Consider the following 27,988-nt stretch of genomic DNA (forward strand, 5'->3'; position numbering starts at 1 on the left):
GGGTTTGCTACCTGGAAGAGAGTCGCTCTTCTTCACATTCTGACTGTGTGAGAGCTGCACAGAGAAGTGAACGCTGTTACTGAAAGTCTGTTTCTGAAATTAGAAAGTGAAACTGAACTGATAAGTGGATTATTTTTGATATTATCACATGCATGTTTCTGACATGTCAACATCAGTATATCTGATGAACACGGACACAACAACGAAGCTAAAATTAAAACTGTTTAATTAAATTCAACCTTAAATGTAACTTGTATAAACAATGATTGACCTCTTACCTCCTTCAAATGGCACATAGGTGATGCGGTAGTTATCCACCGGAGAGCGAGGCATGGACCAGTGAACTACGGCTGAAGAGTCAGTCACTTCAGAGAAGTGAAGTCCTCTGGGAGTGCTGAGGCCTAGCAAAAAGCAAATGGATTTGCGCAGAGAGCAAAAAAGCAAAGTAAAAACTGTAAGTATCGTAAGTAAGTATGTGAAAACACAGTTTTTCCCAAAAGGACGTTTTTCGACAGACGTGAAGTTTCAAAGAAACCAGAGGAATAAAGATGATTAGTGGGACACTGGGTTGAGTTCTCTGAAGTCGAATGTCGCACTGAAAACTCAGAAAGTTTGGTAGTTAACATGAGACTGCACACTCTACAGTTTTTCAGTATACCTGTCTGAACAACCCCTGTAATAGGTTGGGAGCGTCGATCCAGTGTGGCACCGTAAAGCTCGATTTCATACTCGGAGCCACCCATAAGTCCGGTTATGACCTTGGTTCGTTCATCGCCACGGACGCTGTGCTCTTGAGGATGGGCTAACCTTTTGCTGTCTCTTATTTTGATCACAAATCGGTCAAACAGATCTTCATTGGCAGTCCACGTCAGACGGAAACTGTCAGCTGTGACGTCTGAGACAAAGAGATGCTCCACTTCTGGCTCAGCCTCTGGTTAAACAGGGAAACATTACCGTTGCAGCGCGTCTGGTGATTTCCCAGCAATATTCATCACGTTCTGAGAAACACCCACAGGGATCAGTTTGGAAGAGGTCAGAAATCGGGCAAGACAGGATTAGGTTCCAGCCTGAGGGCCTTCTTGTCCACCGCCACCAATCTGCCATGCTTAGGCATCCATTAGTGTTAATCAGTAAAAAATACAGCGCATGGACTACAGAGGCATACGCTTGAATGAAAAGACAAGATGCTTTTTGTAGATGTCAGTCAACAGAAGGATTCTTTCGGAAGGATTTCAGCATACACTTGTTGAAATGCGTCCTCAAGGCCAGCCTGGATGCATTCAGTGCATTTAAAAGTAATGGCAGGTGACAAACGAGATTAGAAGCTAAATCAACAGACATTTCATGCTCAGAATATCTGCTGATTTATCCGTGTTTTCCTCCATATGAAAATGTCATTTTCGATTGAGTGGTTCATATCCATCCAGGGAGTTTGAACCTGATCTACAAACCAGCCTCACTAGGGAGTAACATGGTGCAATAATTGGATTTTGTCCATAGATATCTGTCTGACTATCAGCGATTAAAAATGCGAAGGAAAACACATTTTAAAATATGAAGACAAACAAATGTGCTTGCTCATATTTTGGAGGTAAGAAGAAACAGACGGGAGCTCAACACCTCTTCCTCTCGGTGACACAGCTGCATACCAAGGAGATGCTTAAAACCAAGGAAAAGTGAGGTCATACTGGAAAAAAAGGTCATCTGAGTTAGGGTTAGGTAAGAGTACTGAACTGAAGTCTCACCATCAAAACGTGGCACTGAGTTAGATGTATCCGTCCTCAGGCTAATTTTGTTACACAATGTCTTTTGTTGCGTGAAATGAATATCAGTGATTAGTAAATATCACAGAACTGCACCAGGTTGTGATAGTGAAACTGCAGAGCTGAAATGGTTATAATAGTTATACACGTATACACCCATGGTAGCTTCAACAAAGTCAGACACTGGACTTTGTAGTAAGACAGGAGGGCTTACAGTGCACTGAGTTGTACCTGTCACAGCCACTGCAGTCAGAGGCCGAGAGAGAAGCCCTGACTCTGACACCCCTGTCAGTCGGACCTCATAGCCTATGCCGGTAATGAGGCCCCCGATGTCCAGGTGACTTTGGTTTCCTGGCACAGTGAACTCCTGAGCCTTCAGCAGCCAGCCAGAGTCTGTCACCACTATGTGGAAATGGCTGAAGCCACCACTAGAGGGGGTTAGATTATCCTGCGGTAGCTGATGCTTCACCCCCCACGACACACGGAAGCCATAGGGGGTTATGTTGGAAATGGTCAAGTTTTCCACTTTAGGCAAAGGAGCTGAGAGGAATGTGGGTTTAATTGAATGGGAGGAAGGAGTGTGTGTGGGGGGAGGGGGAAGGGCAGGAGGGGGACGAGACTTCATTAGGAGGATAACGTGTGCAATGGTTGCAAAAGCAAATACAGACACAGTTCTTTTACAAGGTAATAGTTATAGGCCAAAACACACTAAGGGCAAATCTAGCATGCATCATAATTTAGTACTTTGTCCTCACACTATCTAAAGTGGCAAACACAGAAGTGCTAAAAAATGCAGTTCCTTGAATGGCCACTTAAGACTGAGTTAGAGCACGAAACAAATGCAATTTTGGTGTCTTTGTGTATTGGTTTTCTTCATGACAATTGCACGTACGTTGCTCACTTTGACTGGCAGATATGCTGACACAGACGGTTGTAGCCAGCAGCCACTTAAGGCCCCAGTAACACAGTCCTAGAGACTTCTACTGGCAACCAATAGTTGCTGAGGAAAAAAATAAGTATTCCAGTGCTGTTGGAAGTTGAAGCCCAAATTACATGGGTCTTAGAGAAAAATGCAAATTCCCTAACTGGTTTTCAGTTGGTTGTGGGAGGTGTTATTCCCTATTCCTCAATGCTTAATTGAAAGCCCCCAGTAGCCAAAGCTTCCTTAACTTGACCTGACCCAAACTATAAGGTTTTAAGCCTAATAAAAGTAGAGTAAGTGTCTATATACTGAATCCAAACTGAGAGCTGGTTCCATAGTAAAGTCTGATAGCTGAAGGCTCTGGTTCCGATTTTACTTTTGAAAACTGTGGGGACAATTTTGAGAGCAAAATGCTCTGTTAGGGTTAAAATATGTCAGGGCCTGAATATTCATTATTGTTATTTTGCGCATGACGGGAAGGATTTTAAATTCAGCTCTGAACAGACAGCCAACAAAGAGAAGCTATTATGGGAGAAATATCCTCTCTCCTTCTCGTCCTAATGGGTACTCTCACTGCAGTGGTCAACTGAAGGTTTTTGAAGGAGCTTTTAGAGTGACCTGATTATAATGAACTACAAAAGTCCAGCCTGGAAGTAATAAATGCATGAACTAGCTTTATCACTCTGAGACAGGATGATTCAGAATTTAGCAATATTGTGAAAATGAATGTAGGTAGTCCTCTACATTTGTTTAATGTGCATGCTGAAGGTGCCTCACAGTGTTACTGGAGGCCAAGGTAACGTCATCTAACGCAAATATCTGTTTTAGGAATGACTACAATAACCTCATTTTTATCTGAATTTAAAAGTAGGAAATTAGAGGTCATCCATACCTTTAAGTCTGTAGTTTATATTTAGATAAACCTGGGTGTCATCTGCATAGAAATTAAAATGTATGCAGTGTTTCCTAATAATAGGTATGTAAATGTAATTGGTCCCAGCAAAAAATCCTTTGTGAATAACGTCTTTGTGGGAAGAAGACTAGCCATTTAGTTGAATAAATTGGAGTCTATTTGAGAGATATGAGCTAAATCACTGCAGCATTGTAACTTTAATACCTGCACATGTTTTAAAATATTGCTGGACTGAGGTCTGACAGGACAAGCACAGAGATGAGCCCACTGTCAAAGGCCATAAAAAGATCATTCAAAACCTTTAGTAGCTCTGTTTCTGTGCTATGATGCACTCTAAATCCTGAATGAAACTCTTGAAATAAACCATTGTTTTGCAAATGACCAGTTAACTGTTTGTCAGCTACTCTTACAAGAACTATTTTGAGGCCAAACAAAGATCTTCTAAATTAGTAAGATAATATTTCCTCTCTAACATTAACGTGGCGCGTGGGAGGGCTCCACTTTGAGAGAAGCCACTAAAACCTAATAAAAAACTATATGAGGCTGTCATTTTGAACAACTACATGGATGTTAAACTTGCCTGAAATAATTGTTTTATCTGAACTTTTTATAAATCAGATAAAAAGTCAAAGAAATCAACTTCAAATTCTGAGGACAAGCCAGGTGGATGATTATTAACACATAAAAATGGTTTATAACTTCTCCGGTTAGGGTGGAAAAGGTTAAGAGTTGGGTTTCTAAATTCTGTCTAGCTCTTTGGTTGTTTAATAAGTTGGAGTGAAAGATGGTTAAAAGGTGCATGTATCCATTACAAGCTGTTAGCGTATCCTAAACGATTATCCTTCTTTCTCACTATTTGAATGACCATTATTTTCAAAATGGGCGTAAAATATTCAGAATGGCTTGAAGCCCAAGAAGTTTTAAGTAAAAAGGTTTATTGCACTCATACAGGAAGAGGGCATTGTGCCATTTTCCTATTGAGTCTTGAGGCTTTTTGAAACGTGATGGTTTGCCCTCTGGTGGCCATTAAATAGAATGCAGGTTTAAAGCACTTCCATACTGGTTTCCCTAGTCAGGGGTGTTGAACTCCAGGCCACGAGGGCCGGTGTCCTGCAGGTTTTAGATCTCACCCTGGGTCAACAAACCTGAATCAAATGAACAGCTCATTACCAGGCCTCTGGAGAACTACAAGACATGTTGAGGAGGTCGTTTGGCATTTAAATCGGCTGTGTTGGATCAAGGACACATCTAAAACCTGCAGGACACGGCCCCTCGAGGCCTGGAGTTCGACACCACATCTGTTTTAAACTGACTATGAATGTTTCAAACATCAACAAATGCTTGCTGATTATGAGCGTCAGAAAAAAAACCCAAAAGCTGCTTGTGATGCATGTCCGCTTTGCTCTTAAGGTGTTTTGGGATTTTGACCTGCATATTGAATTCATTTAATTATTCTGCTAAGTTAAACTGATAAAAGGAGCTAAATTCCTTTTTAGTTTTGGTGGAAAAAAGTATACTTGAAGTATTAGAATAAAAGATATGAGTAAAATACGTAGTACCTGTGACAGCGTGGGCTAACACTGTGGGGGTGTGACGCCCATGAGAAATACCGTATAGTTCAATATCATAGCCTGTAGCATCCATCAGGTTAGTGACTGTAATGTTACGGACATCACCAGGCAATCTGAACTCCAGTGTCTCAGACTGCTGCTCAGAATCACTGACTCGGATAACAAAGCCATCAAAATGACCTGACACAGTGCTCCAGGACAAGCTGAGGTTATGTGGACTCGCAGATGAAGCAGCTATGGGCCCCAACTGTGGGATGTCCTCTGAATAAAAAAAGAACATGGCTTTTCAGTTATGTCGTCCTGCATACATGTACATAACAATGTAGGCGGCATGTCCAGTGTCAAGAAATGCAAGTCATGTGATACCTGTTGTAGCTACAGCAAATAGGGGTTGTGTGTTCTGGCCATCAACACCAGTGGCATACAGCTTTATGTTGTAGCCCGTGCTCGCTTTGAGCCCCGCCATTACTGTGGAGCGCACATCTCCAGGCAGAGCGCGCCCCATTGCCTGCGAGGGCAAAGCAGACTCTCTGACTTCTACTATAAACTTATCAAAAGCCTTCTCTCTTGTCCGCCAAGACAGAGAGAATCTGTCTGAGGTAATGTTAGAAACAACTAGCTTGGACAAATCAGGCTCTTCAGCTACAGGGGAGAGAAAATATAAAATATATGCATTTATTAAAAAAAAGATAACACATGTATTTGTCACTTTAAAACCCAAGTCAACTTTAGAGTGAAGGTAACAACAATTCTCTTGGAGACTAATGATTTGATACACATAAAACCGATTACCTGTCGATGCAACAATACTGACTGCACTCGTTCTGGATCCCTTGTACGTTCCATAGAGGTAGGCTATGTAATCAGTGCTGGGCCTGAGCCCTGTGACATCATAGGACTTTACATCATGGGATATGTTATACTCCTTTGGCTCCATCAGCCAATCAGAATCAATTATCTCCAGGACAAAACCATCAAACTCTCCTTCAGTGCCATTCCAGAGGATTGAAAAGCTCTCTGACGTTAAGTTCATGATATATATTTTGCCAACCACTGGTTGATTCACTAAAGAAAGAAACCATGATTAGATTGTCACCAAGGCATTTATGCAGAAAATGTTATTATTAAATGACAAGTAAATGATTAGAAATTGATCTTTTTCTAGAAAGGAATACATTTAGCGTTACGGGACGCTCACCACCACCAACAGTAACTGTTGACAGTCTGAGAAGCTGTGATTAAATACATGCATGTATTTTTTTTTGCATTAAACGCAAAGCAAAAATCCTGCACCACAGTTATTTAAACACAATTAGATTCAGGATTTTTTAAACAGAAACACAATCTTCACAATTCTAACTGTGGCTGCCACCGCAATAGGTTTGCAATACACAACCATGAGGCAACTGAAGCACAGACTTTTCAAATTTAATTCAAGGGGAACAAGAATGATGAGGTAAATATTAAAAATCCGCCCGTATCCTGCATTCCAAAAAAAGCTGGACCACTTCTAAAACTGAAAGCGTATGGAGATACCCGATGATTTCAAACATATAGAAACACCATAAAACACAGTGAAGAGAGTATGTACAGCCATGCATGGTTTCTAAAGCTACCAGGCCAGACGTGTTTATTGCTAATGTGACCGAACACAGAAGCAGCTGGACAATTTCTGAAGTATGCAGAGCTTTATTGTCTCCGGTGATTCAGCCAAATGCAGCAAAGCTGATTGGATAGCATTTTACGGAGAATACTATGAAAGCAATTCAACTCAACATTTAAAAAGCACTGCGCATTAAAATGGCTGTGATTTCTCAGCTGTGGCAATGCAGCATTCTTGTTTCACCTTGTAAATTAAAGTTGAAAGTCTGTGTTTGAATTGTATCCCAGTGTGTCCCTTAATATTGCTTGTAGAGCCGTGTTCAAAATTAAGAGAATTGTGTCACTGTAAAAATTTTGGAAACCAAATATACTCTTTTCTTTACCTTGAATATAAGCAACATGTAAAGCCAAGGAGAGAAACTCAAAAGGCCTTCAAAATTACCTGCAAGTTTGAGTTGTTAATCACTGACTTAAATTTGAAAATGTGATTAAGCAGATTTCATGCACATGTAGCATGGTTTGGGCATGTTAATGCTGATCAATTCAATGCATAACGCGGCATCAAAGCAATTCAAAGCAGATGAGTTAGAGAGCTAGTTAAACTTCATTTACATGTTGCAGGAAATATAGTCCTTACATGCAAGCATGCACTAAAAACAAAATTCAGATGTAAATCGAGGTGATGCTACTGTTAGCTTCGTTTTATGTTATTAGCTTTTTACCTTGATAGTGACAAGAAGATTTAATCATTTGCCACCTAGCAGTCCAAAAGGAAATGACTTGTGTTTACTTTGATGTTCCGTGAAAATAAACTTCATCAGAATCCACAAAACCACCCCAGCGTCATTCACACAAACTGAAAGATGACATGGATACTCACGCATACTGTGAGCGCTTGCACATCGACGGGCAAATGATGGGTCATGGTTAATCAATTATACGCTGAATGAGGGCTGATGAGATGATATGAGATTATCGCACTGTTGCTGTATGACTGGCGGGGGAGGCTGAGAGTTATTGGTTTGCTTTTGCAATCATTGCAGCACATCAGCGCCAGACCGGACCACGATGCAGGGATGGCAGAGGGGGGCTTCATGCACTTTGGGATAAGGGGATCAGTCGGAGGTAAGTCAAGGGGTTTGGGTCAGTGATGAGGCACATGTACGCATCACCCTGCCCTCTCTCAGCTAGACAGAATCAGTGGCTGGAGGGTGAGGAATGGTAAACGGCATGTTGGTTAAGATGAAGCAGTAAAGTGCACTGTGTCCAGGGTGTTGGACATTGAGGCCATAAACAACAATTGCGTTATTATCATGATGTTCTTGTTTCATGCTGCGAGGTGAAGATGCTCCATTGAGAGTGAGACAACAGAGCTATTTATGTGTATGCTTCACAGATGTTGACTTTAGTAGAAATTATTCATGGAAAAGAAGGACAGTTTAGAGGACAAAAGGCTGCAACGCTGCAAGTTGCAGGTACCTGTGGTGGCTTCACTGTACACAGGTTCAAGGAAGGAGCCCTGATACATCCCATACAGGCCAACCATGTAGCTGGTGTTGGGATTCAGCCCAGAGATACCCAGGCTCAAAGCGTCTCCGGACAGAGTGAGGTTCTGGCTCTCTGCAAAATTCTCCAGGTTTGCTACCTCAATCACAAAGCTGTCAAAGTCCCCACTCGTGGGGCTCCAGGACGCAGTGAAGCCATCCCATGTTATGTCAGAGATGGTGAGGTTCACCACCATTGGCGTCAGCATCTCTGGTAGATAGACATATCAGACTGGGGTCAGCTGGACAGGAAGATGGATTATGCATTTCATTTTAAGGCGAAAAAAAAAAAGTACATCAGGAGTATGAGGAGCACAGTGGGGGAAAAATCTCAGATTTTGAGATAAAATTGCAAACACTTGAACACATAAAAGTGATGATCACCTCTTTCATTGAATTTTGAGTGTTTTAATCATCCTTGTTACATCTGTGGTGCCATAGCAAATGAATGGGAATACACTCAACCTCCCCCCCCATTGGCTGAATGACCTACTGAACAACCAACTGTAGGGCCCACTCAACTGAATTTCGTGGTGAAAAATGTTTGTGTTAATTTAAAACAGACCGCTCAATTTTGACCAGGAACACTAAAGTAAGGGGGGTGGGGTGCACAAAACTGGAGGGTTAAATTCTCCCCATCTTCTTGTCCCACCGAAGGGCGGAAAATGTGTAATTGGTTCTGTTTGCTTGTCTTTTGTCTGTCTGCCTGTTTGTTAGTTAGCAGTCTAACATCAACAGTTATCAAGATATTATTTTGAAATTTTGTCAAATGGTGGATACCAATAATAGCTTAAGCACATTTTTGGTGAAGGTCAAGGTCATGCCATATATAAAAAAATCAGTAAAAACTTAATATTATGCAGAATTTTTTAAGGATTGACTTAAAACTAGTACCTAGATTGGCTAAGCATTTGACCTTGACCTTTACTATTAGCGCCCAAGGACAAAGTTAAAATATTTCAAGAAGCCATATCAAGTAATATATCATATGAACATCACAGGCTGACATCATCATGTTGTAATAAAAACACAATAAAGCATCAAACTTTTAGTATTGTAAGAGTCCTTTGAGGGACTTGTGAAATAAAATAAAAAAATAAAATAAAATTCCTAAATATTGAACAATATTAAACTCTAATCATTTTAATCACAAAATAATTTTTCAAAAAAGTTTTACACTCTTAATTAAAATGTTTGATATTAAAGTATTGAATGTTGTATATTTGATATATTGCAGTATACTGTATATTTACAATATATTTGACATTAGAGTCAAAATTGAATACTAATATTTAATTTTGAGTTCATTATCAGAATTAAATAACATATTCTTAATATAATTTGAAGTATTCTAACTTTTAACAAATTCTACCAACAACATGTTAGAACTTTCCTTCATTTGACATCACTTTTATATTGTTCGTTTAAGTTCAACTAAAAACAACTTTCAAAATTAGAAGTCTCTTTGTTAAATGCACATTAAATCTCAAAATCTCAGATTTTTTGTGGACCTAATACTTTGTTGTGAGGATTTAAAAATTCAGCAAAAGACAAGATTAGATCAATGAGGATTATCTTTTACAATAAAACATGAAGTATCTGTGGAAAAAGAAATGATTGAACCATTCTGAAATGTTCAGACATAGGAGATAAAAGATATGATGATGATGGATTGAGATGAAGGGCTACAATAAGAAATATTTGTTCCATGTACCTGTAGTAGCAAAAACTCTGAGAGGTAAAGATCGCTCCCCTTCCACCAGCCCTTGCAATGTAATATCATAGTGTGTAGCAGGGGACAACCCTTCTATTTCAGCCTTCCTCATATTTCCTGGTACCGTGGTCACACGAGGTTGCGTTGTTGCTGACGGAGCAGTAAGCTCCACCAAAAAGCTATCGAACGCCTCATCGGGCGCGGACCATGCCAGCTTTACACTAGTGGCGGTAACACTGACTGTGAGATCCCCGAGTAGGTCCAAGCCTGAGCTGTCAGGCTCGGCACCGGAGCTTATCCCGCCAGAATCAGAAGTGGAAGTTACTTCATTATTTAGAGTATCGAGGATGTCTGGGTTTTGAACAGCTTCATTATCCGGAACAGACTGTGGGAGCGTTGAGGCATCTTTGATACTCAGCGTAAGCACATCTGGAGATGTGGGCTTGGGTGCTAAGTGAATAAAAGAAGGTTAAAGAATGAATTTCTTATTGGCTCTGCTGGAAACTGTAAAAAGATCATGTGAAGAAAAACAATGGGTTAACATAAAAATATAATAATTCTGCACAAAATGCTGTCCTTATTCTACCTGAATCATGGATATATTATGACGGCTAAATCATCAAGCCATTGCTAAGGCATTAATGACACCTGAAGCAGGGTCATTAACTTTCTGAAGACTCTGCATAGTCCACTGGTGTGAAAGTATACAGTTGTCTTCAAATTAAGTTGAAGACATGCACAGCCACGTTCTTTCGGCTTTTGTAAAACACAACTCAGGAGTCTTAGTCATGAGACATGCAGGCGACCTGGTTTAATTTGCTATTAGAGAATCACTCATCTCTCTAAACGGGGTTAATGATGGGACAAGGCTTTAATTTAAAAGCTCAGGTACAAGAAGAAACTGGGACAACCAGCTCAGTAGAAAACCAGTGTGCTTGATAGCTTTAATAATCCAGGCTAGACACTGATGCCACTGTGGATTTCTTCTTGCATTTGAACTTTGGGAACCAAAGAATCAAACGAGATGGGTTTTTGTAAAAACAGAGACATTTGTTAGGTTCAAATGGACTCATGCCAAAGGTTATGCAGATGATGGTTTCAGTGGAAAAAAAAGTCTTGTGAAATCTGGGAACAAAGAATCCAGCATGCAAGCCATATCAGTCTGGCCTCTAATCAAAAGCTTCCACTGAAGGAAGAAGCTGAAAAACCCTAAAAGAGAGACTTATACCTGTGATTGCAACAGCTTCAAGTAGCGCAGCTCGTTGGCTACCTGTTATTCCATAAAGTTTTATTAGATATTCTGTCGATGCCGTCAGGCCATGGATTCTAGAGCCATGGGCATCTCCAGGAAGTTGAACCTCTCTCATGTCCCACAATCGCTGAGTGTCTTTATATTCTAGTGCAAAACTATCATAGACACCACGAGCCTTTAGTTTCCATGACAGATCAAATCCATCAGACGTGACACTTGAGACAGTCAGCACTCCAGGCTCATCCTCAGGCTCGGTCCCAGAAAACTGGGACTCGGAGGGGTCTAGATACACAAAGCTAATGACATGGTCCTCCAAGCCTGTAGGAGTCGCTAGCTCACGGTCATCTGAGTCAGCTAAATAAAATGTGAAAGAGGCTACAAGGAAAACAAGAAAATCAAGAAAGCATCGTTTAGTAACAGATGAAATAATAGTTTCTTGGTGCTGGTCGGGAGCAGATTTATTTCCAGCCAGCAAATCTCTACTTGTATTTCTAAACATGTACACAAATGATCATTTTCAAGCTTTCAGTCCTGGTTGCCTTGGTTACAAAGCTGCGATTAGCATTATATATGCAAAAAACGCAGCTGTTACTATAAACCAATCTTAATTAATTTTAAAAAAAGAATAGGAGATGGATCTTTTTACAGTGGAGAGCAACAATCTCAGGTTGTCCAATGAACAGTAAGATAAAAGAGAATTAATGATGCTGACACCCCTGAACTCCAACAGCTGAACCTGTCTGTAGATCCTTTTAACTTTAGCTCCTCGAAGAAATCCTGAAGAACGTAACAGAGCCTTTAACTAAAAATGCATGCGTTCTTATTCATTCTATTCATTTAAACTGTGGAAAAATGGTTCCCTACCCACCTGTGGATGTAGACAGGGAGACGGGTGTGCTCCTTTTGTGCCCCCTCTCTGCAGTCAAGGTAAGGGTGTAGCTCATCCCAGGAGTCAGATTGGGCAAATGATAGGTAGTCGTTGCAGCTGGGAACCCCACCTCCCCAACCTGACCGTCTCTGGAGATGTACACCAGTCTGTATCCACTGATTTTGGCCTGAGGTTTCTGCCACTTGACGCTGAGAGACGTCTCTGTGGATTCAATTTCCTCAAAATCTCTGGGAGGATCGAGGTCTGACAGAAAAATGAGGTAGATAAACAGCTCATTAGTGTCATTTCACCACTCAATTTGTATCAACACATCCTATCTGTCTGTGTGTTTATGAAGCGGTGTGAAGGAGGAGTGTTTGGACAGCTGTTCAGCAGTGTCTCTCACCAGTTGCTGCGTTTGTGGTAGCTGGGAGGCTTTCTCTCTCATTCTTCACAGCAGTCACTCCAATCCCGTACTCTGTACCTGGCTTTAGCCCTGCGGTGCAGAAAGATGGAAGCTAAATATCCATGTTGGGTGACAAATGCAATTCTGGATATTGCATGTGTGTGGTCAAGCTTAATTTGTATTAATCCATGTGATACTTACTGGTGATGGTAGCCTGTGTGCTATCGCCTGGTCCTCGCTTGAACACTTCCTCACCATGAATTTCCCCAGAGATGGGACTGTATTTTACCCGATAGCTGCTAATATCAGCTTCACTGTTGGTCCACTCCAGGGTGATGCTGTTGTCTGTCTGGGACACAGTCTGAAGGTTCGTGGGGGCATCCAGTGCTTACATAAACAGAGTTTCTTTCATTAATTATGTAATGACTTGACACTTGTTGACCTACAATCATACAATAACCTTAAATACATACTAATACAACATTAGACTGCTCTAGTTTGTAGTGTACAAATGCATAGAAGTCTCAAAATATAACAATACAGTGAACCAAAACAGAAAATACAGTTATTATCACAAGACAACCTGTAGTGAATGTGGCAGTGACAGGGTCACTGGTGATGTCTCCACTCCTGGAAATGAGCGACACTGTGTACTCGGTGTCTGGCCTCAGACCATCAATGCTATACTGCTTGTCTGGGGGGGATATATCCACACGATTTTCATCTGAAGGGTCAGAGCTGGGCATGTAAAACATGGTGATTCCATCCATGGGAGCCACTGGCTGAGACCAGCTGATCAGAGCCGAGGAGTCCATAATATCCTTCACCTCCACCTGCTGAGGGCTATCAATCTCTAGATTGGGCAATTTGGTAAGAGAAGGAAAGTTGGATGAGATATAGAGGGGAGAAAAGATGCATGAAGAAACGTGATGTCATCTAACCACAACAGAGGTACTGATTCACTGAAAGACAAAAAATGTGAAGAGTGGTAATTGTCCTAGAAACTGATGCATCCAGGGGTTATTTTTTTCTAGCTTAATATTCAAACATAATAACTTATTTGTAATCAATGTAAGCTGTATATTTGGCTCTATTTAGCTAATTTTGCTAATCATGCTAACCTAAGCTGTTGAGTATGGTGAACACTTTTGCTAAAAATCAGCAAGTTAGCACTGTCAGTGCAAAAATATTAAGTATCACTGCTGGTTTCCACTTTGGTTATCCTGAAGATTAAAGGTATTTCGGCATCATAAAGTCATAGAAGATGCTAATACATGTAGCTTGCTAACCAAGCAACTGCTTAGGGTTTCAAATATGTTCATGTTTGGCTAAAAAAACAGCACCAAATCGGTAACATCAATACCAATTCATGGCACCGCAAGCTATGTCCATCTCTTCTAGTGTCATCTTGCAAGCTAAAAAGTACCTTTCCAAAAAGTTATGTCTACCTTTGGTGTCAATAAGAAGAGAAATGTCTCTAACAAAGATTTAATCAGTCTCTGTATGTGTAATTCATTATCTAAAAATACACAATACAAATTCACAAAGAAAACCTGGATAAAGAGATGTTAATCGTTGTTTTGTTTGTACGTGTTTAAACATAAAATACATCTTGCATAACTCAACTTGGATATCAACCACCACAACAGGAAAAGTCATTATGAAACATAATGTGATTCCCTTTAAGTCTGACGTCATGTCACTACCTGACAAATCTCCTGTGTTAACATGTGGAGGAGACATTTTTCCTCCATATTTTGGATCCATGCTAAAAAAGGACCACTGGGGGTACAAGGGTATGAAAAGTTTAACCTCGCTTCTATCATTCCTCTGTGTCGACTTTCAGCCTATACAAATAAATGACATCAGAAACAAAACGGTGTGATACCCAGAGAGTCCATCAACACAGTCCTGTTAACTAAATGATTTTTCCATGCTCAAAGGAAGTTGTCTGGCTTGACGTGCCATATTGATGGCGTAAGGAACTGGAACCATTTCATAACTTAATGTATGGAGTAACTCGGCAATAAAAGTTTCAACGAGACAAGGACGAGAGCTAAGAGCAAAAGATTTATTGGAAGAGGAGAAAAAAACAACTATGACATGGATATGCTATGCTCAGCTTCAATTAGTTTGAGTTATTACTCTTTACCCTGAATCTGTTAGATGGACTATGGAGAGCCACCTGGGATTTCTTCTTGTAGTTCTTCTTTTCTTTCTTCACTCTAGCTCACATTGCAGACACAGTCAAAGTGCAAAAGTACTAATAGCTTCCACATAGTGCAGGAAAATTAAAATCTTCTCTGACTCTAATGTGATGATTATGGTCGAGAGTTGATGATAGGCAGCCATAAACTGCATGACTGTAAATATTCTGTGTGCAGGAAACTCACTGGTAGTGAATGTTTGGGTTGTTTGGGGTCCTCTGGTGTTGTTCTTGATGATGTTGATGGAGACTTCATACTCCTGTCCTGGTCCAAGCCCTGATTGGAAGAATTGGTTCTGAGAGGGTGGAAGGGTGCTTGAAACTTTTCCATTTTCTTCTTTCTGTAAAAGTTACATAATATGCAAATCAAGTTAAAGTAGAAAATTTACATTAAACTTGACTGCTGTGAGAAAATCAGCTTTTGGCATTAAAACATGGTGTCTCTGTTTTAGCATTTTCATTACCGTTTAGGTTATGCTATGTTTAGTGTACCGCAGGCAGTATATTTCTTCATGCAAGGCACAAAAAGGCAGGAGCAGGAGCTTGAAGGTCAGAAAAGGACAACACATTTTAAGGCTACAGAATATTAAAAGGACTTATCAGCTGACACATTCATTCCTTTTCGAAGAGTTGGTTGGATTTTGCCTTGGTATCTCAGCAGCAGTTTTAGCCACAGTTCTATAACATCCCTCACTTTTCCATATGTCAAAGCAAATTTAATGGTTACCACTAAAATAAATCCTTGTATTGCTGAGACTTTCAATAAGCTGTCGTAGCTTATCACCTCTGACTTTTCCCCTGATGGTTAATAAAATGCAGGCAAGTCCTCAGCAGAGATGGGGAGACTCACCATGTTGCGGAAATAGATCTCCCAGCCATCAAAGGGGATGTCCAGCTCGTCCCAAATGACCTCGACTGAGGTCTCTCTTACTGATTTGAATCTTAGCCCTTCTGGCTGCGGAAGGTCTAGGGGGGACAGAGAGAGAATTAATAAATGTCTAGTATCTTTTTCTAACCATATTCACAGCAAGTGAACACAGAAACAAATATGGCATACCTGTGGCCACCCGTGCACTCACAGGGATGCTCCTTTTGTTACTCAGAACAGCGTAGACATTAATCAGATACTCAAGACCAGGCTCAAGCTCTTTAACAGTTGCAGCGGTTTTGTCTCCAGACACAGTGAACTCTTGGAGAAGACCGCCAGGAATTGTGGGCACATATGTGACGAGGTACTCTGTGACCAGCATCTCATTGTTCCAGGACAGGCCGACAGTCTCACTGGTGACCTCCCCAACAGTTAGGTCCTTTGGAGGAGATACTGGAAAAAATCAAGAAAAAAAAACAGCTGAGGGTGTTGTATTAGACATTTTCTCAGGCCCTCAAGTCAGTGAATATCAACCACGTAGAGCTAATGCAAACTCCAGACACACATCTGGCTGTGGTGTGAAGAACTGCCAAAAAAGCACAAACCGAGTACAGACAAGGGCAGCACAAAAACCGAAACCCTCTTTTATATTCACCAGAATAGTTTCTTTCAAGAAGAGTGGTGAGTGAATTTTGAGAACGGAAGGAAATTACATCACTCTGCATTTGCTTTTATGGTGCACTTAGTTAACACATGGAAACTTTCTAAAATTGTGAACTGTCAAATCCTTTTTTTTGTCTAGAGACTCTTACCTTGTGAGCAGTCTTCTCCGATGTATCCCTCATCGCAGACACACTGACCGTTCACGCAGTGCCCTTTGTCCTGGCAGTTGTTGATGCAGCTCATCATTGCACAGCTTTCTCCTTCATATCCGATCTCACACATGCATCTTCCGTCGACACAACGCCCCCTGTTGTTGCAGTTATCTGGACAGGTGAGCACGGAGCAATCGTCTCCCGAATAGCCTTCATGACAAATGCACTCTCCGTCAACACAGTAACCGCGGGTCAGGCAGTCGTTGGGACAAGCTCTCTGACTGCAGTCTTCTCCTGCAAACCCTTCGTCACAGACACACTGACCATTGATGCACCGGCCATGGTTCCTACAGTTGTTGGGGCAGCTCAATTCACTGCAGTCCTCACCAGTGAAGCCTGCGTGGCATAAACAACGCCCCTCGGAGCACTCTCCACGGCCGTAGCAGTTTGAAGGGCATGTGCGGATGCTGCAGTCCTCACCAGCGAAGCCTTCCTCGCATACGCATTGACCATTGAGACAGCGCCCCCTGTGCAAGCAGCTGTTTGGACAGGACAGCTCGGAGCAATCGTCTCCCTGGAAGCCAACATCACACGCACACTGTCCATTTATGCACTGGCCTCTGTTGTTACAGTTGTTCAGACATGCCAACTGGCTACAATCTTCACCCTGATACCCTGTGTCACAGATGCACATCCCACTGAAGCAGGTTCCTCTACCGTTACAATCATTCAGGCAGGTGAGCTGACTGCAGTCTTCTCCACTGTAGCCAGCTGTGCAGACGCACTGGCCATCGACACAGAAACCATTACCACGGCAGTTGTTCGGACAGATGCGCTCTCCACAGTCTTCACCGGCAAATCCTTCATCGCAGTAGCAAGTTCCATTCAGACAGCGTCCACGGTCGTAGCAGTCTTTGGGGCAGATAAGCTCAGAGCAGTCAAAGCCAGTCCACGGTTCATCACACACACAGTCTCCGTCATCACAGTGCCCACGGCCTAGGCAGTTATTGAGGCACTTGCTCTGAGAACAATCTTCGCCAAAGAAACCATCCGTACAGACGCAAACGCCACCCACGCACTGGCCGTGCACGCTGCAGTCCACAGAGCAGGCCTCAAATGAGCAGTCTTCTCCAGCAAAGCCTTTAAAGCACTTGCACTTTCCATCCACACAGTGGCCTCGGTCCCGGCAGTTCTTTGGGCACTCGGGTTCGGTGCAGTTGGGTCCCTTCCAGCCAGGCTCACATATGCAGCCACAGGTTTCAGCGCTGAAGTTTCCATGACCATTACAGTAAGGTTTTGTTCCCACTTCACCTTTAAAAAAAATGCAGCATAACAATGACAAATGCAGTCAGCTTGACATTTGGAGAAAGCATGCTTTTTTGACTTTCTTGTTGAGAGTTGGCAGTGAAGAAAGACTTTTCTGTATGCTATGAAGAGCCAACAGATGCATAAGCGAATGTGTATTTCCTAAAATGCCAAACTATTCCGGCTTATTTTAGCAGCTACTGTTTTCTTGCTTTCATTGGTACTGACAAAACTTTATGTAATCCCTTACTGATCCAAAAAATAACAAAAAAACATGCAAAGTTAATAGATGAGCTGGTGTCCTCTACTGTACAGCTAAAATTACACCCCCACGTTAAATTCCAAAGAACTCTCAGCAGATGAAGGGAACAGATGTGACTCATGAACGAGACTTGTGGGGTTACAAAGCACTTTTCATTGCAGGGTCTGATAAATAAAGGATTGTTTTACTTTGCTGGCTCTAACGGGCAAATGTGACTGACACAGCGTGATGGAAAAATTAGACCTACCTTTGACCTGAGCACTGCAGCAGGCCCCTTCACTGTGGCACTGATCCCTCAAAGCTGAAACTTCTCCCTCAAGCATCTCAAGCCGGCTCATGAGGGCTTTTAGACCGGGCAAGTGGTCGGTGCAACCGCAGGCCTGCCGAGGTATGTTGATGCGGTGAGTGAAGACAATCTGGTTCTCCCCGTCGAGCGTGTACTCGGTCATGTGATGGCCTGAGGAGACTGGTGCATCTTTGGGATGAAGGTGCGTACTTTCTGTAGTGTCTAGGTCCACTGAGCACAAGGAACTTCCAGGAACATTAATGTTATAGACGTGGTTGAAAACCAAAGGATGATCTGCTCTCGGGAGGGTTATGTTTTGATCTTCAGGGGATGCCAAAGTCTGTCGTCGATGCCGTAGGATTTTTTTCACAAGCCCAGCATTTGATAAGGTGAGGCAAGTGATTAGGAGAACGCAGCCCAGAAGGCCTTGTGTACCCATGTTAGATGTGTAGCGCTTTATTAGTGAAATAAATATCCGTGCAAACCTCAGACAAAAGCTCAATCCTGGTTAACGGTGAATGTTCTGGAAAGACAGACAGATACATTGTTACAGCAATTTAGTATTTAATGCTTTGTAGCACAATTAATAAATATATGAGAAAACATCTGAAGAACCGTGTTATACCTGCTCTAATTACAACAAACCAGCAATTGAGATGAAATGTTAACGAATTGAAAGCCATCCACAACATTCAATGCCTCACAAAGTCTTTTAAAACAGTTTTTCATAATGCCTGTCTTTCATAACTATCAACTGTACATGCGAATAGGGTTTGGTGATTTGGTGTAAGTTGACTACATGTGACTAGTTTTGTCTTGTTTAGAGAAAGACAGAAGCTTGAGAGATGGAAATCAGTGCAACATGAACATTTAGGATATGACGCAGTTATTTTTTGGACTGTTTTTTCATCGTTTTTGCTTTGCTGGTGTTAAACAGTCAAAAATAAATATCCAATAAATGTAGTTTTTGATCATTTTTGATAATCTTGTACATAGTTTGCATAATATTTTATTAAAGCCCTGCTTTAAAAAAAACCCCTATTATCAAATAACCCGCAGGTGTCCTGGTAAATCAACTTGCTTCACGGTGTTTGTGTAAATGTAAAAAATCTGCTGTTTTACTCAAAAAATTATAATCCCAATTCTCTAGTGTCCACATAAAATTAGGTATCTGGACACCAACAGCACTATAATTTATGGGAGTAAAATGACAAGCTTCTTCCTCAGCGTGGGAAAGCCCTCTTGGATTACTCAGTGATGAGTTTCCAAATGATCTAAGTTCACACGAGATACTGAAAATCAATAATAGCCCACAGTGGCCGACTCTTCCTCATTACTGGAAAAAATTCTTCCTTCGTGGAGTTTTATGATAGTTCAAAGCTGTGTTATTGTTGCTTAACTGCATTTGCAGGCTTTAGATTTTAAATTCCTTCACTCATCAGTCAATAATCATTGCATCCACAAATAGCCAGCAAATCAAGTCATCCAGATAGGCCCTCAGGTTCACACGCTTGTCTGCTGGCACACCTGGGAGGCAGCAAACAATACCTCTATAAAGAAGCTGCATTTCTGGCAGCACAGGAGGATTTTGTCCAGACTCTTTCATTGGTAGCAAACCTGCACATGCAAACCAGTGAAAAATTACTTCCAAAAATGCAGTTATGGACTTAAAAAGACATGTGGTGCACCTGGATTTATGTTCTCCCGAGAGTTTCTGGAAACTGTTTATTGACACAATGATCAGCTATCGCATAACGGAAAGTATCTTCAGAAAAGCTTCAGCTGAGCTTTTGCTGGATCTCAGGGTTGCCATGACTGCACATTCATATATTTATGACCAAGAAGTATTTTATCCTCTGAGACACAAAATCAAAACACCTGTGGCTGATCCTCATCCTCTTAAAGCAACACAAGAAAGCCTAGATATACATAAAACTACTTGCAGTAACACACACAAAAAAAATATTGAGACCTATACCGAGAACAAAATCTGCCTCACAATTTTGTAGAAAAATCTAAAGGTGGGTAACAGTAAAATATATAACCACCGGATTACCTTGACTCAAGATGTCATCTGAGCTCAGAAAAATTATAGTTCCTTGTTATTGCACATCAAGCGGTTCACTGTTAATGTGCGTGTTAACTTTGAGAGTAAAATATGAATATATTTCTTTTAAAATATGATGGACTCTCTACAGGTTGTGCTGAACCTTCCTGTGAGGAAGCACAAAGATTTTATATTTGGGAAGAACCAATAAAATAGAATAAGCTGGTAAAGGAATCAAGAGTTGTTGGCTTTCGTCAAGGACTTTTTGAAACAGTGAAAACAGTTTGAAAACTTTTGCAGTGATAGCTGAATGTTTCCCTTGTTTTTTATTGTTATACTTAGATGACAGGCAGCATGGCTATCTTTAAATCGCAATGGTCGCACGCAATACAAAGGCTGTAAAAATGTTGCTACTTCAGAGATATAGGTTTGAAGGTAGGGCTTTTTCATCGGTCCTCTTTCCTTTCCTTTATCATGACCACCTTTGACCTGACCTGGCTTCTGTCCCACACCCCCTGCCAGCATTTTCACTGTTCTTCATCTTACCTGTTTAAACGCCCATATAAAATCCCAGCTTAAGTTTCACGAGGCTCTCACACATCTGGTGAGCGGCAGGATAAAGGTAGGTTACGATTAAGGTTGTAAATCTGAACTCTTGGTCTTACAATGTGTTTGTGATCTACTTCTTGAAACCTTTACAACACATATCACTTGTAATTTACAGTCAGTCTGGCAAAAAAAAAAAAAATCTTCTTGATAATGCCCACAGGTAGCTCACTGTCACTAACATAACTGTACAATATGGACTTTTTGAAATAATAAGCAGAGGAATTCAACATATTTTTAAGAAAATACTGGCTGGTAACCCTTTTTCATTGTAAGACTAATTGAAGTTAATTAGTTGAATTAATAAATTGTTTTGATTCATTTCTTCTAACTGGGTGCACTTTTCCATGTTGCACAGAGCAGAAAAAACATTCTTAAAATAAGAGGTGCAAGCAAGGCACGCAGTGCTTGTGTAGCGAGATCTAAAAACAGACATCAATTAAAATGTCAAAGTTAAAGTGATCCTTCTCCTTTCATCTCAAACAACATTCTGTCGTTAAAGCTTCTGGCCTGTTTGCATTCATCCATCATATAGCTATAGTTGGCAATAGTCTCTGGAAGCAGGATTAACTCCGCTTGTGTCCAATTCCACAGGAATCTGTAGTGCACCTCAGTTTTTGCAAAGGTCTTCTTTCCATTATCAATCGCTTGAGCTTGTCAAGTTGGGAAATAACACCTTTTTCTGGTTGATGTGCGTTCATAGTCCTCCATCTGTCTCTAATGGGAGATTGATGGGAGCATAGTAGATAAGCTCTGAGATCAGCTAGCATCAGTGGGTTATGCGGTAATAGAAGTAGCATTAGAAATGACTTAGTGACTGCTTGGCCAATATGTATATATAATATATAGAAGAGTTAGAATACAGTGTGAAAATGTTTTTAATAACTCCATCAGCACGTTAACAAGAAACGCCTTGTTTTTGCTCCACTAGCATTTTAAAATTAGCATCTATGAGAAAAGTTTAACGAACAGTGTTCCTCATACACCACCTTTATTTTTCATTAATATTCTCAATTATTAATTAAATTAATTAAAATAATTGTTAATTGTTAATTAATTTTGAACAACCTGTTTATTTGTTTCTTTTTACATTAAATTTTTTTTTTAATATACTTTTTTCAAAATCAAGCTGTAAATCTGTGTTTGAGCTCATTAGCAGGTGTTTATTTACAAATACATGATCCTCCCAGGATCCTTTTGATTGCTGATTAAACAAAATATAAATTATTAACATAAGCTCAACCTAAAGCTTCTAAAGCAGTTATTATATATATTTATTAATCCATATAACATTGCTAAAAAAACACAATTTTCTGCAAAGTATTTTATTTTTAAAAATATGTACCGTTTTCCACTAGTAGAGTTTTACATGTTGTGAGGTGTTTTCATTGTGTTTTATTGTTACTTGTACTGAAGGAATGGTTCTAAAAAATTCTACTGCACTAATAGTAAATAGTTTTTTAGCCAGGAAGGATTGCAGAAAACGTGCAGCAAGCTGCATGAGGCAGCTGTGAAAGTGCAAAAGGCTCTGACATGTCACTCATATATCAGTAATTGTAAATTATGTGCACATTAACACTAACTTAAATTTTACATTTTAAATTTCAGACTTGAAATAACTTCAAAGGCTTTTTAAAAAGATAACTGCCAGCACATTTTTTCTTTTTTGTAACTTTTCAAAACCAGCGGAAACTTTGTTTATATAAGTGTGACCTGATGTTTTTGTTAAACTACTGAGAACGGTAGTGCTTACAGTACAACGCCAAGAACACATCATTCAGAGAAGCCCTGGGGTTGACCAAGGACATCTCCTTTGACTATGGGACATGGGAAGACAATTTAGAGAGAAAATTGAAATAAATATAACCTGTTCACTAAGCTATAATCCAGTTCCCGTAGCTTTAGTATCCTTTCCCCATGCTGGCAGCTAAAAGGGAACTTTCCCACGTGGAAAAGAGAAACTGGGAATGTTGGCCCTGGGCTGATCACATCTGTTTTGCCTAGTCAAACTGAAATAAAGGCAATGAGGTTCTCGTCTTATGTCCATATAATAGCTCAACATTTGGCGAGCCAAAAGTGCTACTGCATGCAGATTTAATGCTAAACACAAGCAACCATTAACAGATTGTATGTGTAGCAAGTCTGGACACAGTCCATATGGAAAACATTTGTGGTTGACAGCTTTGTGTCAGGATTCAGTCAGTGGTCAACAAGAAACGAGTGCATCCAGTTGTTCATCTGTGATATATTAACATTTCTATTTTTTCCATACATTACAAAGTACAAAGCCCGATTCTCGACAGCATCAGAAACAGCTGGAAATCATCTCAGGAAAGGTAATTAGAGTAGTTAATGTAAGAGATAAGATAAGATAAGATAAGATAAGATAACTCTTTATTGTCATTGCACAGTCATACATAGTACAGTAGTACAATGAAATTGGAAAAACTGTCCTACGTCGGCACTACATATAACACAACACGACACGATATGACACATCACAACGTAACAAACAACACAACACAGTATATTAACTTAGTATAAAAAAGAAGAATAAGTGTATGTGTATTGCACACTGTTATTATTGCACATTAATTATTATTGCACCTTGTTATAAATATAAATATTATTGTTATCGTTTTAAACATTGTAAACTCCCCCTAAAAAGTCCAGGGAGGTATCCAGTCAGGTCAGCTATTTACATTGATCTAAGATGGCTGATACAGTAAGAGAAATAGCAGCACCTCATTAGCAGATTACAAAGTTTCCCACTGCAGCATGGCAGATATTATCCTGTGGGACCAAACAGCAGTTTCACTGTGTCTGCAGGTGAGCCTGACTAGAATGCAGACTTTCAGCAATTTCAGTAGCAGTTACTCTGTCTCTGCAAAAATAAACATTTTTTAAAAAGTAATTTTTTTGATTTTGCATGCTCTTAAATGCAGATATGTGCTTTGTTATATATGTTAATAAATGGAGGAAATACTATGCAAGTGTCTAAATGTGTCATTTTAAATTAGTTAATCTGCTGTGAGTGAGTGAAGCGTGGGCATTTTACTGTTGTGCATGTTACCAGCAGATATTTCCTCCATGAACAGGCACGAACAGAAACAACCATCTGTGTCGGTCCCGCTTATTAGCAACATACCTGATTTTAGACAGTGTGGGAGATTTACAGTGTTAAAGTCTCACACTCTGACACAGTCACAGGCCTGAAACAGAGCCTGCAGTTATGTGATAGAAAACATAGATTTATTGATGTGTTGTATAAATTAACTTGTTGACTTTTAACCTAAAAGAAGGAAAGACTTTCATTAAACCCAGTTCACTGCTCTAGCTAACCTTCAGCTGCTCGAATGAATCCTGAAACTTGACAAAGAAAGACAGAAAAAGAAACAGGAACCAAAATATAATTTACATAAACTAAAGAGGCATGAGTTATGACCCCTGACTCTGTGTGTCAAAGTCATGTAGAGGGAAACAGTGTCGTATGAGCCCTCTGGGAGCTCCGGCTATTAAACCAGCTGTCCCTTTGACACGGACACCTTTCTCACTCGGCTGCACACAATCATCGCAGGACACACGGCACATAGCAGAGAAAATACAAAAAAATACTCTCCTAAATAGCTATAGCTGTATATGATGGGAAACAATGTGCCTTCTAGGTATGAGCTGAAGTAGCGTGGGTGAGGGGGATAAAACTGCACATCAGAGGAACTGAATGATTATAATCTCATTCAGCTGAAATATTCCTTTCTGCTGAATGTGGACTGGAACTGGTGATTCAAACCACACAAAGGATGAAACAGAAGTTAAAACCACTGACTTTGACTTAAATTTCAATTAAGCATAGCTAATGGACTGAGTGGTTGAAGGATGTAATTTTTTGATTTCTCTTTACCCATGCTGGCAACGTCACTAGCATCGCCTATTTTTCCTTTCATTTAATCTCAGTGGTGGAAAAATGATGCACGATGAAGTCTGAACTGCATTGCCCAGAGTAATATGATGAATCATCAGGCTGCAAACCTCACCAGACACAGGGATATTTGTGCATTTTTTTGGCCCCGTGCAGAAACACACACTCACACACACACACACAGCTGTTATTTTTATATTTTCTCCCAGTACTGATCTACAACCTGACAACATTTTTTGCAAGGGTCTCTTTTTGGCACAAAGTGCGCTGGCCATTCTACGGAGGCGATCAAAGCCTGGGATAACTCTTCCACATGTTCACTCCCACAGCAGTCAGTCATCACCGCTGCTCCCAGCACTGGCTGCTGTGTGAGTCTGACAGAGGAAGAAGTTGCAGTATACACCAAGAATGCACTTCCAATAAATAATAATTGTGCCTTTTGGTTCTGTAGTATGCGTCACTCGTGCAAGTTGACTACTTTCACTTAAAAACAAAAGGAAATGAGAAAACTGACCTTTCAAATAATTGTTTACTCAGAGAAATTCATAAATAGATCTTCTTACCTGTTTTTTTTGTCACAAGCCCCCACGGGTAACATGAGGTGCTCCTCCGGGTCTTCACAAATTTAGTGAAGCCAAGAAAAAAGATGATGCTTCGCTCTGTTGTGTCACTGCTCCGTCATACAGCCTCTCCAGCAAGGTGGCAGCTCTGTCAGTCCAGCTCTTTATCCTCCCTCACAGTTCACAGCTCAGGCTGGGGTTCAGCTGAAAGAGGGAGTAAGTGAAAAGCGGGAGACAGGGAGTGAGAAAGAGAGAGAGAGAGCGAGAGAGAGTGAGAGAGAAAGAGTGGGAGGAAATGTCTTTTAAAGTGTGAGGAGTGTTTAGGTCAGACTCCCATTGCTTTAAACCCGAGCCCTTAAATAGTCGTTTTCTCCCTCCCTTCACAGCCCCGTCTTCCCTCCCTCTGCTGTAACTGATGGATACAAGGGCTGGTCTGCTTCCTTTAAATGAGATGCCACTGTAGCCGGGAGTCATGACAGAGTGAGCGGTGCTTGTGGTTGTGTAGGGAAATTAGAGGGGAAAGCCAGGCAATAAGAAGAAAGTGAAGGAAGACCGTAGACAGCAGACAGACAGTAGCTTTCAACTAGACTCACTTTGCAATAATGATTTATGATTTTCTCATACATCATTAAGGCTGCAAAAATAAATCCCAATCTTTGCTCAGCATGCTCAAACTGTCATTTCATGTTACCCCTCCATCGTCAGTCTCCACTTATTTCCATGCTTCACTCTAATCCTCCTTGAAATACAAGTCTTTCTCCAGCTCTGTTAGAGTATTAAACCAAAGATGAGAAAAATCAACAAAATACATGATTTCTGATTAAATACTTTCGGTATCTATCCAATTATATAATAAAGGTGATGGATAAAAGTCAAAATGAAACAGTGGAGGAAATCTCTTAAAGGAAGTGTTTTGCTACCATACACATATATTTCATATGAAGTCATTCATTTAACACATTTAACTGAATAGGTGAGAAACAAACATGTGTTAATGGAATTCATCTTGTATCTTGCAGTCACCACAGACAGGAATGCAATAACTGCAAGACTATAAATATATAAATATAATATAAACTATATAAAGACTAAATAACTGAAGCCCAGGGAGAGAAAAAGCAATGTGCCAGCATATGGAAGCAGCTTCCACAGTTTAATCTTAATATGATTAGATGAGGATAAGGGAAGAATCGGCTTAAATCTTTTAAGTGAGTCCGTGGGACTGTTAAGATATACAGTTTGCAGTCTGTTGTGAGTGGAACCTTTGAATGATAATGTTCTGAGTTTCTACTTGGACACATTCTGTGAAGACATGACAGAAATGGGTTACATCATACAAAGACTAAATTATTTAAAGGTTTTATTAGCAGCATGGCTGTAGGGATAGCTCACTGATACATTAGTCATGTCAGTCCAAAACAAAATATTGTATCTCAGTGATTATTGCTACTGCTGTTATTCCGACTCTAAACACCTCCACTATTGAGATTGGAGATTCTTTGACTTTCTATCAAACAGTTATGCTTTGGCAGCATCATTGTTTCACTATATGCCTAAATACGAACCCGTACCAGTCCATGAGTCGTTTGGTAACGGGCTGTGAGAGTTGAGGCACGGGTGTGAAATTTATGTTTTTTATGATTTGTATCATTTTAAAAAAAAATCATTTTTCATTTACTCGGTTTCCCTGGATTTTCCCCCTGTGTTATGTATAAATCTTCTTTTTTTTGGGTACTAGTACTGGTTTTATTTTGTTGTATTTATCTGCGACACTTTAAAGGCCAGAAAATATTGTCGGACATAAACCAGTCCGTGGCGCAAAAAAGCTTGGGGACCGCTGGTCTACACAACACTAAGCAGCACTTGAGGTCAGTGAGCTTTGAAATATATCTGTGCACAGTCAAGATCACGCATCTTTTAAATCCTACAAAGTGTATAAGAAAATGGTACTTAGGCTTGACTTTTGTAAACACTTTCCTAATGTCTTCACTCAGTAGCACCCATTATAGAATTTCTTTTTATGTTTCATTCTGAGTTTCAGAAAGACGTATCCGTAGGCTGCACAATTCATTTAAAATTTTAGCCACAATCACAGTTTTGCATTCCCACAATGAAAAGGCGATTTCCAAACAATATCTGAAATAGCCAGTGCAATCATTTTCCACTTGTCCAGTAAACACAGTGAGTGATAAGTACTCACTGGCAAAGCCTGTGCTGTAGGAAACACATTGCGGCGCAAATAAAGAGGCATCTCACAGGTGTTGAGTGCTTTGCTACGATATTTTATTCACATCCATCATATAGGCTCAATTAATAGAGTGAAAGACTCTATTTTCCTGTAAGAAGACACACTTAAACTAGGTGAATGAACATGAAGACTCCTTTACAGGGACGTAGCACACTATAAAAATGAAAGCACTGTTTTCATGAGAACATGCAAAACTGTCAGAATCACCACAAAGACAGTGTCGTCTGCATATTTGAGAAGTGTCATGTTCTCCATGTTACAGGTTATATCGTTTGTGTTAATTGAGAATTTAAAAAAACACACAAAACAGT

General features: G+C 40.4%; 1 protein-coding gene across 2 annotated transcripts in view; it reads right to left on the bottom strand.

Moving 5' to 3' along the window:
• Nucleotides 1–25,752, bottom strand: part of tnca (tenascin Ca) — a 35,437-nt gene extending 9,685 nt beyond the window's left edge. The window contains exons 1-19 of one of the 2 annotated variants that reach the window (XM_085414409.1): nt 25,433–25,752; nt 18,259–18,820; nt 16,442–17,755; nt 15,819–16,082; nt 15,612–15,727; nt 14,949–15,102; nt 13,139–13,408; nt 12,757–12,942; nt 12,556–12,645; nt 12,150–12,413; nt 11,258–11,656; nt 10,030–10,479; nt 8,251–8,526; nt 5,962–6,234; nt 5,536–5,811; nt 5,158–5,430; nt 1,995–2,303; nt 659–931; nt 279–401 (exon numbers count right to left, since the gene is read on the bottom strand). In XM_085414409.1, coding sequence (XP_085270535.1) covers nt 279–401; nt 659–931; nt 1,995–2,303; nt 5,158–5,430; nt 5,536–5,811; nt 5,962–6,234; nt 8,251–8,526; nt 10,030–10,479; nt 11,258–11,656; nt 12,150–12,413; nt 12,556–12,645; nt 12,757–12,942; nt 13,139–13,408; nt 14,949–15,102; nt 15,612–15,727; nt 15,819–16,082; nt 16,442–17,755; nt 18,259–18,736 — 5,788 coding nt within the window. In that variant the 5' untranslated portion in view covers nt 18,737–18,820; nt 25,433–25,752. The remainder of the gene's footprint in view (nt 1–278; nt 402–658; nt 932–1,994; nt 2,304–5,157; nt 5,431–5,535; nt 5,812–5,961; nt 6,235–8,250; nt 8,527–10,029; nt 10,480–11,257; nt 11,657–12,149; nt 12,414–12,555; nt 12,646–12,756; nt 12,943–13,138; nt 13,409–14,948; nt 15,103–15,611; nt 15,728–15,818; nt 16,083–16,441; nt 17,756–18,258; nt 18,821–25,432) is intronic. The other variant, XM_085414408.1, reaches the window with a different exon arrangement.
• Nucleotides 25,753–27,988: the final 2,236 nt, after the last annotated feature.

Source organism: Rhamphochromis longiceps, linkage group LG7 (genome assembly GCF_057381845.1).
Source record: "Rhamphochromis longiceps isolate RC_006_pf linkage group LG7, R_longiceps_female_GT1.1, whole genome shotgun sequence".
Taxonomy (NCBI): Eukaryota; Metazoa; Chordata; class Actinopteri; order Cichliformes; family Cichlidae; genus Rhamphochromis; species Rhamphochromis longiceps.